We start from the raw sequence: 18,571 nt of genomic DNA, 5'->3' as shown, positions 1-18,571 counted from the left end.
CAGATGCTTATTTTCTCCTGGTTCTAGAGGCTAGAAGTTCACATCAAGGTCTCAGCTGTGATCCTCTCCTGTCCACATCCCTGGGTGTTCCCTGGTTCCTTGACATTCCCTGGCTTGGAGACAGTCTTCGTATGGCATCTGTCTTCCTCCGTGTGTCTCTGAGTCTATTCTGGTCTTTCTGTAACTCAAAAGTGATTGGGTTTAGGGTGCACCCTACACAGATGTGCCTCATCGACACAACACAAGAAAAACCCCATTTCCAAGCAGGACTACATCCACAGGACAAGAACCAGGAACTCAACATGTATATGTGGGGGATACCATTCAGTTTATAGCAGAGGGTGATGGGTGGAGGGCAGGGTCTCTGTGATGGCATTTTAGCCCTAGGTGAGAAGGAAGGGTCCACTTGAGGTCTACCTTTCTGGGATCTCTGAAATGATAGGACATTCCTGCCCCCACAGGTAACTACGAGGTGTCTATCAAGTTCAACGATGAGCACATTCCTGAGAGCCCCTACCTGGTGCCCGTCATTGCGCCTTCTGATGATGCCCGCCGCCTCACTGTTATGAGCCTTCAGGTGAGACACAAGGAAGCATCCATCTCCGTGGCCACAGGCCGACCAGTGAGACCCCTGGACCCCTGAGGCCACTTCAATTCCTGCTTTAGTGCCCAGGGCCCCCTTCACACTTGAGCACAGATGTTGCCAGTTGTAGGGGAGCTTTCTCCTGGCAGAGCCAACTCCCCAGACACTTAGGGAGGGCAGAGGACTATTAGAGCAAGCCGAAACAGAGCCACAGTCAGCAAAAGAGCACCTCAGTGTTTGGGGACAAGTTTATTTTTAAGTATTTATTTAAGGGACACAAAGGAGGCTTGTTAATAATTGGTTAAGGGATAAGGGGGGCTTTCAAAACCAAACAGACACAAAACTAACAGACCAGTGAGGTTTAGCCTGCTGTTGTTGGCGTCCTTTTCCTCAAGAAAGTGAATTACGGTTTCTTTTACTGTGATGATTTATTTATAGTAAGTGTGCTGAGAGTAACTGGGCTAAGAGCTTCATCAGTGTTACCTCATTAAATCTTCACAACATCTTGGTGAGTAGATTCTCTTGAGCCCATTTTAAAGATGAGCAAACTGAGGTGCAGGGAGGTTGTGGCTATAAGGGAACCAGCAAATATGAGGCAGAGCGCAATCTCTCTGGTCCCAGAACCTGTGCCTTTTACCATGGCCTCCTCGATCCCCAACCTGACATTGTGGCAAATGGTGGGATAATCCAACTTATTGGGGTGCTAGGAAATGTCACTTTTCTCCCTGTCTTAAACAGGCCATTTAATTCAAGTTATTATTAGAGCCTTCAGCCAAACTAAGCAACAGTTGAGGACGCCTTTAGGTCTTTGCTCAGTACACTGAAGAATAATTAGGTGTCTGAATCGAGACTAGCAATTCAGTAGCCGAATAACACCTGAATCCCAGAATGTGATTTCTGGTTGAAGGGATTTCTAAATACCCTACAGCTGCTCCCTGGTTCTTGAAAATAATGGTTTCAAACCCAGTCTTGTCTCAGGATTGGTGCTCCTGGACCTAGTTCTGCACACTTGGTTTACATGTAAAATTCTAGCCTTACTCTGAGGGGAGTGGGGTACCACTTGTTCCTCACATCCGTTGGTAGGTCAGGGATCAAAGTGGAACCCACGGCAGGATCATGGTCCCCAAATTGAAGAGGTCTCATCCTGGGAGCTCCAGGGGTACTAACTGGTCTCCGTGGCACAGATGTTTTTCTTGTGTTTCATTTAAAAGCTTCTTAACAGAAGTTTCTTTTGTTGCCAACGTAACTAAAACCTAGGGAGGGAGATAAACCTAGTGTTCACTGAGGGCAGAGGGCTGCCTTCCTGCATCTCGAAGATTTCTTTGGAATCTTCCGAGGCGGTTATCTCCCTCTTGAGGATTTAGCAGCAAGTGGATTCAGGTAACAGAAACGGTTCTGTCTGAAGGGAGCTGGTGAGGAATCCTCTTGAGAAAATTTCTGAGAGTCAGCCCTCTCATCACAGTTTGGTCATAAATGTTTGAATAAGTACACGGCAGGCTGTATATGGAGCATTGGTAGCCTGCTCCGGCAGGAGGGACATGTGTGTCAGCCTCGTGCCTGTTCTTCCTGGGTCATTTGATGCCCAGTGATACGTAAATTATTCCTCAGACATTTATTGGAGGCCTGCATGACAGCACCTGGTGCCAGTTACGAAAGAGCAGCATGAATTGCTTTGCCTTGCTTTTAGGACTTTTTTAAAAGAAAGTTGGAGACTATCAGCACTTTATGGGGGCAGGGAGTGAGATCGGGGTGATCTATCAGTCAAAGACACCTTAATTCTGTGTTCTGACCTCCCTTCCTAGTCTAACCAAAAAAACCAAACCCGTTGCCATCGAGTCAATTCTGACTCATAGCGACCCTATAGGACGGAGTAGAACTGCCCCATAGAGTTTCCAAGGAGTGCCTGGTGGATTCGAACTGCCGACCTTTTGATTAGCAGCTGTAGTTCTTAACCACTACACCACCAGAGTTTCCCTTCCTAGTCTATAACCTCTAAATTAGTGATGTCCAATAGAATGTTTCTAGAATGTTGGAAATGTTCCATAGCTCCACTGTCCATCATGGTAGTTAGTAGCCACCTGTGGCTGTTGAGCACTTGAAATGTGGCCACTGTGACTAAGGGACTGAATTTCTCTTTGTGTTTAATTTTAATTTAAAAATACTTAGCCACATATGGCTAAAACCCATAGCTGTCGAGTCGATTCTGACTCATAGTGACCCTGTAGGACAGAGTAGAACTGCCCCGTAGGGTTTCCAAGGAGTGGCTTGTGGATCCAAACTGCTGACCTTTTGGTTAGCAGCCGAGCTCTTAACTGCTGTGCCACCAGGAATCTAACATATGGCTGGTTACTACCAAATTAGACAGCACAACTTCAGTGGTGTGTTTTATTTATTAAAATACTTTCCTTGGGCCAGCAGCCTCACCATCACCTGGAAACTTATTAGAAACATGGAATCCAATCCCAGACCCGCTGAATTAGAACCTGCATTCTACACGAACCCAGCTGATTTGTCTGCACGTTGAAGTGGGAGTCCTACTGCTTTAGAACGCTGGTCAGGACTGGCTGTCCAGCCAAATTTAAGTCAAAAGTGCTGGCTTGTAAAGCTTTGCCACTCAGGATTGGCCGTTCGAAATTCTCATCTCCTCCTCGCACCCCAGAAAGGGATGTAGTCTCTAAGACCAAGCGTGGAGAGTGAAGCTGATCCAATAAAGAGCAAAATCTCTCCTTCTCTCGTTCCTTCCTTTGGGGTACAGAGAACTTGTAAATGGTCATTACTGTTTAACGATAAGCTGGAGTTCTGGAGCCTTGCTGTGTAAGGGCCAGGCTCTGTGTGCTGGGTGGTTTACAGGCATAATCTCATGTCACCGTCACAGCAGTGCTGAGGTAGATTCTGCTGTTGTACCCATTTTTACAGATGAGAAAACTGAGACTCAAAAAAGATTAAACAACTTGGTCATATAGCCAGGAACTGATGGTAAATCCGGGTCCAGCTGACTCTTAACTGACTACAGTACTGCCTCCGTTGCATTTGGATACTTTCACAGTTTTATTAAAACTTCTCCCCTTTCCGGTCCTGGAGATAGAAAGCAACAATGATATAAAACTTTGTTTATGTGAATGAGTGCGAGGTTTTGTCATCTACCTGGCCCCTTTTAGAGGACCCCTTATTTTGGAGGCCTAGAAGATACGGGTTTTCTGGTCTCTCTTGCTTGGCTTGCTGAGACTACAGCCCTATCAACCGTGATGTCTCAAGTCTCCAACCCCAGGACCCACCTCTTGTACCCACACCGCCTGACTCAAGGTGGTTGGGGGTGCCAGACCGTGCTGCATGTCTTGGCTTTCTTGTATCTAATGCTAGAGATGTGCTTATCACCCGCCTGCTCTTCTGTTGCCAGATGTTATGTGGAAAAGCATTCTGGGTCTGTTTGCATGAAAACTGTCACCCCGAGTTTCGGGTCGGGTCTTGGGTGCCACTGAGCAGGAACGCCGAGGGTTGGCCATAACCTGTCTGATGTATTGAATTCTCAGGAATCGGGATTAAAGGTTAACCAGCCAGCCTCCTTTGCTATCAGGCTGAATGGGGCAAAAGGCAAGATTGATGCCAAGGTCCACAGCCCCTCTGGTGCCGTGGAGGAGTGCCACGTGTCCCAGCTGGAGCCAGGTAAGCCGGGGCTCAGTGTGCGGGCCACAGCTCTGGCCCTTCCCAGCAGGTCTGTGTGTGTGCACCCCAACGGGGACTGGTCAGACTCATCACTGCCAGTCAGCCTCCGAGTTCCCTTACTGCAGCCAGACATTGTTTATAAATTAGGGTATAAACATTTGCAGGGGTGACCCTCTGAGATATAATATATAATGCTTTTTTTTCCTTTAAAAAAATATCACTTTATTTTCTTAGTTTCCCAGTTCCTTTCACATGACATTCACCTTGGTTTTCTCTCCTCGTTTAAAAAAATCTTGCCGATTTTTCTTGTATCGTTGACCTTATGACCCGAGTAAGTACAGTTTGACCTTACTTTATGCTGAGGGAAAGGATAGGTGTTCATCTGTAAAATTTTAGAAAGAGTATCTGGGTGTCTAGGGCTTAACAGCATAAGGCTTTCTTGTCCTGAGCCTTGGTATATGGAATTCTCCAATATCAATCAGCTTTCAAGAAGCCATTTTGCCAGTAAGCATTTATTAAGTGCCAGAAACTTGGCAGGAAGTCAAAGCTGAGGAATACACATTTCCTGCCCTCATAGAGGTGCTCAAAATCTAGTGAGCACCTGGCCCAAAACCTCCAGTACACCGGCGATGACCCCAGGTAATGACCAAGTATGCTGGAGAATTGACAGCCAAATACTGTGGCTACTGAGAAGAGGAGAGAAAAACGGTTCTGCCTCAATGTGGTCAGGAGGGCTTCTAAGAGGAGGTGACATGAATGTGCATGTCATTCATTGATGCATGAGGAGGAGCCCTGTGATCAGTGCCCTTGTTGAACAGCTGCTGTGTACCCAGGTCTATGTACAGTGAGGGGAGAATCTGGGGCCTGTATTACCATTTAGACGTCTTTCTCCCACTGGGCAGAAAGGGCAGTGGAAAGCCTTAGGAGGAACAAGTATGGAGGGTGGTGCCCTGGTCAGACCTTGGCTTAAGTTGGCCACATCATAGAGGACGTGTTGGAGTATCTGAAGGGCACAGGGGTGAGCTGATGTTCCCAGAGCAGTCCAGAGAAAACAGACTTAATTGGCAGCACTGGAAATGGAGAGGGGGTTGAGGCCAGAGAACTATAGCACTTGGTGAAGGAGGGTGTGAATTCAGAAAGGCTGAGGCTTTGAGATTGAGCAGAAAGACGATGATACAGTTAGCTGAACTAGGGACAGCCAGCCAGAGGGTGGGCAAGGGGTGGTCAGGGCTTTGAAGAGTTGACTATGTTATTTTGTAATTTTGAAGTGCCACCTAGATGTCCAAGCAGGGATATATAATGTATTGCTTTGACATTGAGATCAGCAACCAGTGAGGTTTGGGGTCCTCGGCCCCAAAGCAATATTTGGGAGTCTAGAAGTACTGAGATCACCAGGACACTGTGGTTTGCCAATTACAGGCCCCCCAACTCCAACAGTCTTAGACAATAAAGGGCTCCATTATTCAAATAAGTAGAAAATTCAGGATCCAAGGCAGGCTTCAACAGTGATTTGATTTAGCCCTTCAAGACCCCAAATATCCCTGTTCTTTGCTTTATGGGCCTCATTCTGAGACTAACCTTCCTCTTGGTGGTAAGATGGCTGCAGCAGTCCCAGACTTCCCATCTCCACACCAATCGGGAGAGACATCCTCTCCTCAGGATGCTTTCTCAGAAGTCTGAGAGGCTCCTTTCCCAGAAGTCTCTAGCAAACCACCCCTCCCCTGTCACTGAGCTGGGACTTGGGAGTCACGTCCTGTTGCTAAGGAAATGCCGTGTGCTGATTGACTTAGGGGCAGGGAAGGAGGGATTTTTCTGATGAATTTGATCCAATCAGAGGCCACTCCTGGACTAGGGAGTGAGGTCAGCTTCCCCTAAAGCATAGTGGCTTTAAGAGAGGAATACCCACGGGGTGACTGCTGTGGGGAGGTACAGTGCTGAGGGGTATGGGCTTGGCGACTCCGTATAGAAGTTCACCTCTAGTGGAGAGCCCCAGAGGAGAAAGAGCAGAGGGTCAGAGTGGAGCTTTGGAGAACACAGATTCTGGAGGGGATGAAGGGTACAAGGGGCCAGGAAGAAGTGAGAGAGTGACCAGAGAGGTAGGAGGGGAGAACAGGCTAGCTGTAAGCAGAGGGGAGGGCTTCCAGGAGGGAGGATTGTTCAGAAGGTACGTGATGGATGGGTATTCTAGGTGCTTGTTCTAGTCAACGGGTCATCCTGCCACATGTTGTGACCCAAACGCACGGCAAAACACTAAGCCAGTCGTTGCCCCGTGGAGCAGTTGCTAGCTTCGAGCCTCATTAAGAAGCATTCATGCCAGTTGGAACCATTTTTTTCCCCTTCAGGTAGCCAAGTAGAGAGACTTTGCAAGAAGTGAGCTTTTTATAAAGGAAGGACGCATTCTTATAAGGCAGGGTTACAGGGGTAGGCAGGGTTAGAGGGGTAAGCAGTCCTGGGTAGCCACAAAATGTTAAACATAGAACTGAGATTTGGGTGTGTTTTCCCAAAGGAATGACTAGGGAAACTCAAATAGGCCCATTTAGTTTTGGAATCCAGTGTGTTGGGCACTGGGCAGGCTTCCAGTGGGTCTGTTGTCCTGTTCACAGTGTAACGTTTGCCATCTCAGGGTGGCCACCTGCTCTTGGTCCTCGCCTAACTCGGAGCTGTCCATTTGCCCAGTTTTACCCTGTGGCTTTGCTCACTCTCTAGATAAGTACGCTGTTCGCTTCATCCCCCACGAGAATGGAGTCCACATGATTGACGTCAAGTTCAATGGGAGCCACGTGGTTGGAAGTCCCTTCAAAGTGCGCGTCGGGGAGCCTGGACAAGCGGGGAACCCCGCCCTGGTGTCCGCCTACGGTGCAGGGCTTGAAGGGGGCACCACAGGTAACATGTCACCTCTGTCTCTGGTCTTCAGCTTATCTGGCGCCAGGGAAAAAGCCAAATGGAGACCCCCAAGCCCCAAGGGTGCCTTTTAGACACTGTCTCGGTTATCTGGTGCTGCCCTAACAAAAATACCACAAGTGGGGGCTTTAACAATCAAAATTTATTTTCTCAGTCTAGGAGGCTAGAAGTCCAATTTCAGGGTGCCAGCTCCAGGGGAAGGCTTTTTTTCTGTCGGCTCTGGGGGAAGGTCCTTGTCTCTTGGTTCCTTGGTGACCCACGTGTGGGTGTGGCATCTACCGGCCCCATCTCTGCTCCGCTGGCTTGCTTGTTTAATCTCTTTTATATCTCAGAAGAGACTGATTTAAGACATACCCTACACTAATCCTGCCTCATTAACATAACAAAGAAACCCTTATTCCACAAATGGGATTATAGCCACAGGCATAGCGATTAGGATTTACAACACGCATTTTTGGGAGCACAGTTGAATCCCTAACAGACGCTGTCCTCAGGGAAATGGGAGTCGTGCACACTTTGGAGGCTCTCTCTCCAAGGTCGTCTGGGAGGTGTGGTTTGACCCGCCACTGATCCAGAGTGAAGGCTTGAGGGCCGTGCCATTACACCCTGTCACTGTGTCCTGGCCCAGTTTCTTCCTTCACCGAGCTCTTTGACCTTAGGGACAGACGCTGACAGTCGGGAAGTGTGGCTTCAGGTGTGACGGCTCCTGCCTCCATGGAGCTGACAGGCCTGTAACGGGCCTCAGGAGGGTCTGCTGCCTCTCTTCTGTTTGTGGTCCCTGGGCTCCCTGAAGCATGTAGAAGTAGGAGCAAACCCTGTCGCAGCCCACTCCCCCCTTACACTCTGACCCTAATGGAGGAAGGGGGAAGACAAACGGTCAAACAATGCTGAAGCTTTTGAACCACTTACAATTTGTTTTTAATCTTCGCCAGAGATGGGACACGTTTAGTTGTGAAAAATACAGGCAACAAAACCTAAAACCAAACCTGTTGCCGTTGAGCCGATTCTGACTCCTAGTGACTCTGTAGGACAGAGTAGAACTGCCCCATAGCATTTCCCAATCTGTAAGGAAGCAGACTGCCACATCTTTCTGCACAGAACAGCTGGTGTGTTCGAACCACTAACGTTTCAGTTAGCAGCCGAGCACTTAACCACTGCACCACCAGGGCTCTTTACAGGCAGCAAGGAAGTATATAAAATAAAACTCAGTCTATCTCCTTACTTCCCCCTCTCCCTTCTCCTCCCCCCACCCAGGTCCAACAGTAAACACCGCTAGCAGCTCAGGGGAGCACCTTCCAACTGTCCACCTCGTTGTCTGTCTTCATTCCTGGTTGGTTCAGATAAACAGGCAGACACATAGTTTTGCGTTTCTTTTACAGAAGTAATCTCTTGTTGCACGTATTGTTGTACAACTTGTTTTTTTTCTCTTGTTACCTGGAAGATCCTTCTGGGTCAAAACATACAGACCCGCCCCCCTTTGGTGGCTGCATGTAGCACTCATAGCGTGAACTGTGATGTGAGCCCTGGAGATGGGTGCAGGGCAGGGAGCTGGTCCACACATGCCTCTGTATAGGGGAGTCTGCCCGCATGGGCTCACCGGGACACAATTTACATTTGGGTGTCACTTTGGGCCTCCTTAGGAATGTGACCCTGGCCCTGGTCTCATGATTCCCTTCTGTGTGCACACCCCACCTTCGTCTCCACCCCGAATGTGCTGAGTGGGGATGGAGAGCTTGCCTCCCCATGGGCGAGGGGCCATGGTCACCTGGCCTCCGGCCTGGGGAGAAAGTGTCCTTCGGTGGCCAAGGGGTCCTTCCCAGGTAGAAGACTGACAGGCTGATGTGCCACTCTGAGACTCCAGCCAAAGCACTGCCCCCAGGAGAGCCACCCATAGGGCTAGCGCGAGTGTTTGCCAAACCCCCAGGTGGATGCAGTCAGCCTGCAAAATGAACTCCGTGCCAGCAACTTGCTCTTTGTAAAAGGCACAGCATCATGTCGCCCTCCCAGAGCTCCCATGAGGCTAAGCGCTGTCCATTTTACAGATGGGTAAACTGAGCAGAGAGGTGGATTCACTCCCCAACCTTTCTCAGCCAGGAATCTGTGGGTCTGTGACCTCAGAGCCTGTGCCTTCACCCCTGTGCTTTGCCAGCTCTCTAAGTGGCTGGCTCACCCAGAGGCAGTAGCTGCACCCCCAGTCTGCTCTGTTGAGTGTCCTAAAACCAGGATCCCTGTCCTCCCAGCCGCCCTGGAGTGGTTCCTAGGCAGCAGTGCAGGCAGTTGGCCCCTGCAAGCCACCCACCATCAAAGGCCCAAGTGGGGTCCTTTGGCACTTGGAGTGCCCAGGAGGCCTTGGTCAGGTTGCAGAGTGGCTACAGGGTCCCCTGTGGCTCCCAGGAGCTTCCCACCCTCTTGCCAGGTCACACGGGCTGTGCCAGGGCCCTCTCCTGCTTCCTCTTGGCAATTTGCACACCTTCTCGGGAGCTCAGGTTTCAGACAGTGCTTTGTAAGCACTGGACGCCGCCAAGAGAAGGAGCTGGTCTTGCAGAGAAACTCCCAACCAGAGAGCAGAGGTACAGAGTGTGCCTGTTTCTAACGCTGTGTAAATATTGCTCTTGTCGAGAGGAGAGTGTCTTGTTTTTCTAGCCCTCCCACTCACGAGCCTGTTCCCAAATATCCATCTTGAGATTACATAGCTGCAGTGTGAGTGGAATGAAAAGGTGTCTGTGCTGGGCCACCCCAGGACCCCGCGTGCTGACCTTCGGAACAAAGGAAACCTCCCTGTGTTTTTATGGGTGGGTTTGCCATATCTCCTGCCAGGAGCTCTTGATGATCCATTCCATAGATTTTGGAGCTGGAGAATTGGGGTGGGACTCTCTCTGGAGGGGAGTTGAGAGATCGGGACTTAGCCCAGAAAGTCCCAGACTCTGGAGCAGTGGAGCTTTTTTCTTAATAAAATGGTCCAGGGACCCGAATATGCTCAAGATCTTACAGTACAGCCACCTCCCCCCCATCTTGTCACCTGCCTTAAAGATACAGGGCCGCTGCATCCAACGTGCATTGAACTCACAGGAACTCAGTTGTACGTGCTAGGTTTTGGTATCAGGTATTGCTTACAGCTGGAAGAACAGTGCGAGAGAGGTGGCCTTCTGCACACAGACTTTCTTTCTCCTGTCTTCTCTCAGTCAAGCGCCTTACCTCCAAGCTGGGCAGACCTCATGTTTAAACCTCACTTCTGCCATTCCCCAGTTATGTGACTCGGGGTGAGCTGGTTGACCTCCCTGAGCCTCCACTTTCTTCTCTGTAAAATGGGAACGAGAAGCAAGCCTACCTGATGGGATTGTTGTGAGCCTTAAAGGAGGAAGTGTGTAAAGCCCTGGCCAGGTAGCTCCACTCCCGTACTTCCTTCTTCGCCTGTTCCCACCTCATTTTTTCTTTCTTTCCAACCGTCACAGTTGGGGTGACTGATTTTTCTCAGGAATGGAACAGTTTGTGCAAAGGGGTGAGGATTCTTTCCACTGAAGCCAGCACTTCTCAATTTCACATTAAAAATATCTTTTCTTATCGGTGCCTTGCAGCTACTTCCTGAAAACATGGCCCCCTTGCTGCCCCCCCTTCTCACATGCAGCAGGTGCCATGACCAGGCTGAGATAGCGGGGAGGGCCCTGAGACAGGCAGAGCCTTGGGACCTTCCAGAAACAGCTGAGTTGTGCTTGGGGGTTGCATGATAGCAGCTCCTTTGTTTTTTTGATAACGAGAACAATAATTCTTTCTCTGGCCTAGGAGCTATAATTACGCCAAAATAGTTCCCAGCTGGGGTGGTGGCCATCTAGGGCTCTGGAAAAAGCACAGCCCTGCATGGGGTGCTGAGCCACAGGCGCCCCGTAGAAGGCACCATAGAGGGCAGGCACCTGGCATCTGCACACCCAAGCAGCCTCACTGACCACCTCATTCCTTCCGGACTGGAAAGAGGCCTGCGGGGGCAGGGACTCTTGTGGGGCAGTGGGCTCAGACATGGTCTTGGGTTGGCACCCTTCTTTTGTCCTGCTCCCCTCTTATCACAAGGCAGGATGCCTGTGGGGAGAATGGATCTCACTGGACCAGCCAAGAGGTAGGTGTCTCAGGGCTGCAGTTGGGGCATGCAGGGTAACCCCATTGTCCATCTGGTCCTGGTGGTGAAGAGCTCGGCCTGGGCCCCAGAGCCAGGCAGATGTGGTTCAGTTCCCAGCTCTACCATCATCTAGTTCTGTACCAGAGATGGATTAACCAGTAAGTAAGGTATGCACGGGTCTGCAGTAAGCAAGGTTCGCTTGGGCATAATTGTGTTTCACACGGGTTTCAAAGAAGTGACAGATGTGAAATTGTGCATTGCGGATAAGTAAGCACAAGTAAGCCCGGTGTACCTTGCCTGTTGGGCAGTCCATCCCTGTGTGTAGCCCTTGACTGGCAAGTGACCCAGTGCCATCACTTGTAGAACAGGACTCACTGTGAAAGGATCCACGGGCAGTGCCTGTAAGAGGCCCAGCACTGGATCCGGGCTTGCGTGGTGCGTGTGGCGCTCAGTTAGCAGGACAGCTGTTGTGTGACTGTTGGTCACGGTAATGTGGTATTCACGGCAGTGTGATTGGGCTGGCAGATACACAGGGGCTGCCCCAGCTTCAGCATGGGTCCAGGACTAGGAGCCTGAGGAGGAGGGCGGTGGTGAACTGGGGCTCCTTGGCTTCTCCAGTCCACCAGAGGCATCTAGAGGAGAAAGGAAAGGTCAGAGGGGCCCACGCCTGCAGCCTGGAAAAGGTCAGAGGAGCCCACACTTGCCCAGCCCCGTGGAGGCAGAGTTGGATCCCAGCAGCTGAAACAGCACTTGAGCTCACAGTGATGACTCAGGCCTTTCCCCTCAGCCGCAGCTCACGCCCAGAGGAAAGAACAGGGTGTCCACGCCTTGGTGATTGTGGGCGAAATGTCAGCCTTAGTCCTAACTTGGCATTGGAAAGGAGCTTGGCCGTGTGTTCCCACGCCACCAAGGTGACCCCTCTGTGAGGGAACCTGTGTGTGCCCCCACCACTGCCTCACTGCCCCCCAGAAAGCCCCCTAGACCACACCCCAACCCTCCAAACCATCAACAAGGCGTTCCCTCTTCCTTTCTCTCAGGTATCCAGTCCGAATTTTTCATCAACACCACCCGAGCAGGGCCAGGGACATTGTCCGTCACCATCGAAGGCCCATCCAAGGTTAAAATGGATTGCCAGGAAACCCCAGAAGGGTACAAAGTCATGTACACCCCCATGGCTCCTGGTAACTACCTGATCGGCATCAAATATGGCGGGCCGAACCACATCGTAGGCAGTCCTTTCAAGGCCAAGGTGACAGGTATGATGGGCAGAAGTGTATCAACAGTAACGAGCGCCCAGGGGCAATCTCTAAGGTGCACCCTTCCCCCCAGTTTCAAGATGAGTAGACATTGATAGTGGGGACACATCAGCAAGAAATGCCTTTCCCCTTCTTTGACCGGCTGCCTCCGTCAGGGGTCTTTCATATGTGACACCCGGGGACACGTGCTCCCCTCTGCCGCCCCCGTCCACTATCCCTCTGATTGGTGGGCTGCCTCTGGAGTTATTCTCCGCCCTTGTGATACGGACCTAGCTCTACCAGCTTAACAGTAGGGCCCCTTCATGTCAGAACCGTGAGGGTTTTGGATATGTTAAGCTGCTTTGGATCCGGATGTAAAGATACGGTATCGCGTGTCAGAGGGGAGTATGGGTCCCAAATGTGAAAAATCAGTGGGCAGAGTGGGAGTGGAGAAATTGAGAAAGCACGTTAGATGGTTTTCTGTCTCCAGCCGGAAAAAAGAAATATTGACGTAATTGGAATCTCATGTATTTAGATCAGGGTCTGACGATCTCGTTTCTAACCTTCACTTTAAAAATGTTGAAAAGCCTTTATTACTGATTTTATAAAAATTCCCTTCCTACAGAACACTGGCAAAAATACCACATGGTAAAAATCCGCCCCCACCCCCACCAGCCAACTACCCAAGATAACTACCATAGTAAACGTTGTGGTGCATTCCCTTCCCGTGTCTTTCTGTGTAGATTCACTGTTACTTAAGTAGTATAGGTACATTACAGAGAAATTAGAAAGTACAGGTAGAAGACACATCCCCTCATGCAGAGAGAATCAGTTCTGATATTTTGTGAGATGGCCTTCTAAATATCTACACTGCATATACATCGAGTATATTGTAAAAATGGAAAGATGTGAATTCTACAGGGCAGCATGTGTTTATGTGGGAGGAATTTCTAGGGGCCATCTTGTCAGCCAAGGCCAGATTTCTGCATTTGCCCAGAAAGCTAGATCCTAGTGGTATGGGGTCGGAGCCCAGGGCCTTTAGAAGATATTATGGCGGTGAGATGGGGGTATGGTAGGTTTGGGATCCAGTGTTGGGGGTGAGGATCTTCTGTGGCCTCTGTGTGGGGCACTTGCCTGTCCTCTTGGTCTGGCCCCTCACACCCGCCTCTCCCCCTTCCGTGTTCTAGGCCAACGTCTTGTCAGCCCTGGCTCAGCCAATGAGACCTCCTCTATCCTGGTGGAATCAGTGACCAGGTCCTCAACAGAAACCTGCTATAGTGCCATCCCCAAGGCATCCTCAGACGCCAGCAAGGTGACCTCCAAGGGGGCAGGGCTCTCAAAGGCCTTTGTGGGCCAGAAGAGCTCCTTCCTGGTGGACTGCAGCAAAGCCGGTAGGCAGTCTGGCCTTCTGAGGTGGGGTGGGGGCAGGCTGAGCACCCTCTGCCCTCCTTGGCCTTCTCTGCTGAGGTCTTCTGCAGTACCCATCCACCCATGAGACCCACCCACCATTTGCACATACCCTCCTTCATTCCCCTAGTCCCCTGCATTCCATATATTTTTTTCATGTGATAATTTTGTTGTTTTATTTTTACTGTAGTAAAATACATAACCAAAACTTTCACCAGTACAACACCTTCCACATTTACAATTCAGTCACATTGATTACATTTTTCATGTTGTACCATCATCTTTGCTGTCTTTTTCCAAAACATTCCATCACTATTAATATAAACTCAATGCTTCCCACATAAAACTCCCCCTTACCTCCTGCCTCCCACCCTTGGTAACCATTGATGATCTCTGGTTTCTGTGTAATTGGTTATTTCACGTAAGTGAGATCATATAGTATCTGTCCATTTGTGACAGACTTCATTCAGCATAATGTTTTCAAGGTTCATTCATGTTGTGGCAGGTACACTCAATATTTTTAAATGATTTCTCTCTTTGCCTTCTGATTCTTTCAAGTGACCTCAAGGTGGACAGGAAAGATGGAGCTCTCTCCATTATAGATGGGCAAACTGAGCCAGTAACCTGGCCCCCTCTCTAATTGATCCAATTGCAGTTTGAACTTGGGTGTCAATGGTCAGTTGCCTGGGTTTTGGCATCCAGCACACCTGGGCTGAAACCTGGCTCCACCACTTCGTTCATTCATTCACAAAGTTTATTAGCTGTGTGACCTTGGGCAAGTCACTAAACCTCTTTCTAAGAGGCAGTTTCCTTTTCTGTAAAATGGGAATAATAGCGCCTTCCTTAAGGTTCTTGTGAAGATAAAAGAGAAGATTGTTATATGTTATAGCCAACACTTACATAGCCCTCACTATGCACTCAACAGCTACATACCCCTCTATATGTGCTCAACACTTACATAGCCCTCACTATACACGCAACAGCTATGTGGCCCTCACTATGTCCTCAGCCTTTACATGGCCCTTACTATGTGCTCAACACTTACATGGCCCTCACTGTGCACTCAACACTTACATGTTCCTCACTATGAACTCATCGCTTACATGGCCCTCACCACGCGCCCAACGCATATGTGGCCCTCACCACGCGCCCAACGCTTACGTGGCCCTCACCACGCGCCCAACGCTTACGTGGCCCTCACCACGCGCCCAACGCTTACGTGGCCCTCACCACGCGCCCAACGCATACGTGGCCCTCACCACGCGCCCAACGCATACGTGGCCCTCACCACGCGCCCAACGCTTACGTGGCCCTCACCACGCGCCCAACGCTTACGTGGCCCTCACCACGCGCCCAACGCTTACGTGGCCCTCACCACGCGCCCAACGCTTACGTGGCCCTCCTATGCACCCCAGCGCTTACATGGCCTTCACTGTGTGCTCAATGCTTACATGGCCCTCACTGTATGCTAAATGCTTGTATGGCTCTCACTATATGCTCAACACTCAACGTAGCCCTCACAAAGTGCTCAAAACTTACCTGGCCCTCACTATGCACTCAACATCTGTACAGCCCTCTTATGTGCCCAGGGCTCAATACATAACTCTTCTCTTCTCACAAGCCCATGAGGTAGGCGCTATTGTCATTTCCAGTTTACAGGTGGGGAAGTTAAGAGAGAGAGAGAAGGAGTCCCATGTCCAAGGTCACCCAGCCAGGAAGTGACAGGGCAGGGATTTGAACTCACAGAGCTCCATGAGTCTGTGTTCATAACCACCACACTGTCCCACCTCTTAAGGGACACCAGCATTGTGTCATCATCCAAGCCCAGTAGGCATAACTAGCACCTTTCCTTTTGACTCCCTCCTCCTACTCTGCCTGCTGTGATTGCATCCTGATGAAGTCACTGCCTTCCTCTGTCTCCCAGGTTCTAACATGTTGCTGATCGGGGTCCACGGGCCCACCACCCCCTGTGAGGAGGTGTCCATGAAGCACGTGGGCAATCAACAATACAACGTCACATACGTGGTCAAGGAGAAGGGAGACTACGTTCTGGCCGTGAAGTGGGGGGAAGAACACATCCCCGGCAGCCCCTTCCACGTCACAGTGCCTTAGAACCGTTCTCATGAAATCCTCGGGGCAGTTCTGGCAGTTGCTTTTGTTGCTTGTTTGTAACGCATTTTATATGAAGTTCCCTGGCCTATTCGTGGGCCTGAAACCCCACCCCTGACATCTCCGCTCTAAAGTGCCTTCGGAAAGAAGTTCTAGACTTGATTCTTTAGGGACGTGTTGGGGAATCCTGAAAAATGTAAACGCGAATGGTCTAAGAAAATTCCATGTACACTTAATTCAAATCGGACCTCTTGGTGGCACAGATAACCCACTGCAGACAGACCGAGAACACGGACAAGATGGACGTTTTTAAAAAATGAAATTGGTTATCCTAAGCTACTGATTTACTTTTCAGCATTTAGGAAACAAGACCAGGGACCAATGGGGGAAAGAACACCTGTCTAAGTTGTTATGTAGAAACAGAGATGGGCTGGAAACTGTCTTCATCTAGTCCAGTGCCCATGTTACCTAAGGAAAGGCTGTAGGGTAACTACCATTGTTTTAACACTACTCCCCCACCCCACCCTATCCCGCCCCACCCCAAATGCTCTGTGGCTTTTTGCATTTCGAAAAGGGCAGAGCCTCTGTGGTAGCAAACTGGCCTCCATGACTTCCATGTGCCCCTTTCCTTTCTCTGCTGATGGTTTACCTGCAGAGTCATAAGGAGCCAGGATCTTGGCAGCCAGGGTTTTGCTTTTCTTGAGCTCATCCCAGTCGCTCGGTCTGGGGAAATTCTGCAGTGGCAAGCCGCACCCCACGTGCCAAAGATCCTTTTTTAACCAACACTAGCCCTCCTTTTAACACCCGCTCCAGCCTTTGTCAGTCTGATGGGTGGGTCTCACCAAAGCATTAAAATGATCGCAGGTGGGTCTGAGCATTAGTGACCTCATCGGCGAGGCCTGTCCTGCAAGAAAACACTCCCCACCCAGCCCTGGTCAGCTTCCTGGGTCACTTTTTCTGCAAAATAATTATAGACAGGAAAGAATGACGCTTCTGCAGACCTTTGGCCTGAAGGTCAGGGAATTGATGGGGAGGGAAGGGCAGCAGCTCACTGTGGTGGTGTGTACCCTTTGGCCGAAACAGTGAAAGCTGCACAGCCGAGACAGCGAGCGGCCCAAGTGTTTGGCCTTGACCACCTGTCACTCGAGGCTGTTTGGAAAGCAGCGTGCAGGCGCAAAATTCCACAGTGGGGTGTGGGGCATTTTGCATGCCTACCTGCAGACATGAGCTGGCCTTGGGATAGAGTGAGTGTTTGGGATGTTTCCTGGCTGCAGACCCCGGATTTGTAGTGTGCTCTGTGTAGGTGAACCCTTCTGACTTGCTGCTCAGTCCTGAGGAAGGCGCTGCTGTCCTGGTGGGAGCCTCCACCGTGAGGGGTGAGGTGGGGGTCCCTCACCAATGGGTAGCAGCTGGGGCGAGTGTTGGTAAAAACCCACCTATCTGAAACTGGAGCAGCCCGGAGTCTAATGTGAAATGACCACAGGCGTTGTAAACTGGGACGTGGACGCAAAACTGGAATCAAATGACGGATTGTAAAGTGTATCTTATAACTTATTAAATAAAACCTTTGCTCCATAAAGTGCCTCCTTGTGTTCTTAGGCGGTGCCGTTTCCGAATAAATGGTTTGTGTGTCTAACCAGCTCTCCCAACCCCTAGCCAGAAAGCCACAGGCAAACAGCTTGTTTTGACCATGAGTGGGGCCTCTTTCTGCGAGTGGCAGGGAACTCTTGCTTCTTCCCGAAGCCACAGTGGGAGTTATCATCAGGAGAGGTCAGGTACCAGAGAGGGCCGGGCCTGAGAGGGGAGGCGGTGCTGGGGAGGGTGAGCGTGGGTTCCCCCCGCCCCGGCATCAACACTACCTCCTGGTCAGGGCTTACCCTGGGCTTTTAACAGTCCCAGATATTAAGAAACCCACCTAGGTGAGGGTGTGCATGTGTATGTGTTAAGCCCTTTTCCGTATTGCATCAGGAAACACCTGTTTTGGGGAATTTGTTCAAACAAAAAGCTGTCACCAGCCATCCCGCTGCCCTTGGACAAGTGGGGTTAGCATTTGGCATTGGGTACTTCCTCTCTCCGCCCTTCTCCTCCCCTCTTGCCAGGAGGAGCTTCTGACTGCTGAATGCTTAGGGTGTACCAACACCCAACCTCCTCCTACTAACAGCAGTCCTGTGACCCCATTTTACAGATGGCAAAACTGAGGTGCTGCATTGACTTGTTTGCAGTCTCAAAGCTCATTTGGGGGCCGGCCCTGGTCACCAGCCTTTTTGGCCCCAGAATGGGGGCTCTGCCTCCCTAGTCATAGCCCTGTAGGTGGGAGTGCAGAAGGAGGTGACTTGGGAGCCCCCAGACAAGGCCCTGGCGTTGCCATGGTGATGGGAAGTCCCTGCTGGGCCCCTAGACCTCCAGTCTGGGGGTGGGGTAGGGTACTGCATGCCCGGCAGGTACACTCACGTGTTTTCTTGTGTGGTCCCAGAAATACCTTTGGGCTTCATTTTATAGGCTGAAGGCAATTGAAGCTCAGAGGGCTTAAGTGACTTGCCCAAGACCCCAGATTCTCATGTTTCA

At 50.4% G+C, this 18,571-nt stretch overlaps 1 protein-coding gene across 3 annotated transcripts in view; it reads left to right on the top strand.

The window, feature by feature from the left end:
• Nucleotides 1-17,585, top strand: part of FLNB (filamin B) — a 162,228-nt gene extending 144,643 nt beyond the window's left edge. For all 3 annotated transcript variants that reach the window (XM_003410043.4, XM_003410042.4, XM_003410040.4), the window contains 6 exons: nt 462-577; nt 4,114-4,246; nt 6,953-7,129; nt 12,293-12,511; nt 13,678-13,881; nt 15,822-17,585. In XM_003410043.4, coding sequence (XP_003410091.2) covers nt 462-577; nt 4,114-4,246; nt 6,953-7,129; nt 12,293-12,511; nt 13,678-13,881; nt 15,822-16,009 — 1,037 coding nt within the window. In that variant the 3' untranslated portion in view covers nt 16,010-17,585. The remainder of the gene's footprint in view (nt 1-461; nt 578-4,113; nt 4,247-6,952; nt 7,130-12,292; nt 12,512-13,677; nt 13,882-15,821) is intronic.
• The last annotated feature ends 986 nt before the right edge of the window (nt 17,586-18,571 follow it).

The sequence above is a fragment of the Loxodonta africana genome, chromosome 22 (genome assembly GCF_030014295.1).
Source record: "Loxodonta africana isolate mLoxAfr1 chromosome 22, mLoxAfr1.hap2, whole genome shotgun sequence".
Classification (NCBI taxonomy): Eukaryota; Metazoa; Chordata; class Mammalia; order Proboscidea; family Elephantidae; genus Loxodonta; species Loxodonta africana.
The sequence above is the reverse complement of the archived record's forward strand: the minus strand, read 5'-3'. Positions and strand labels throughout refer to the sequence as shown.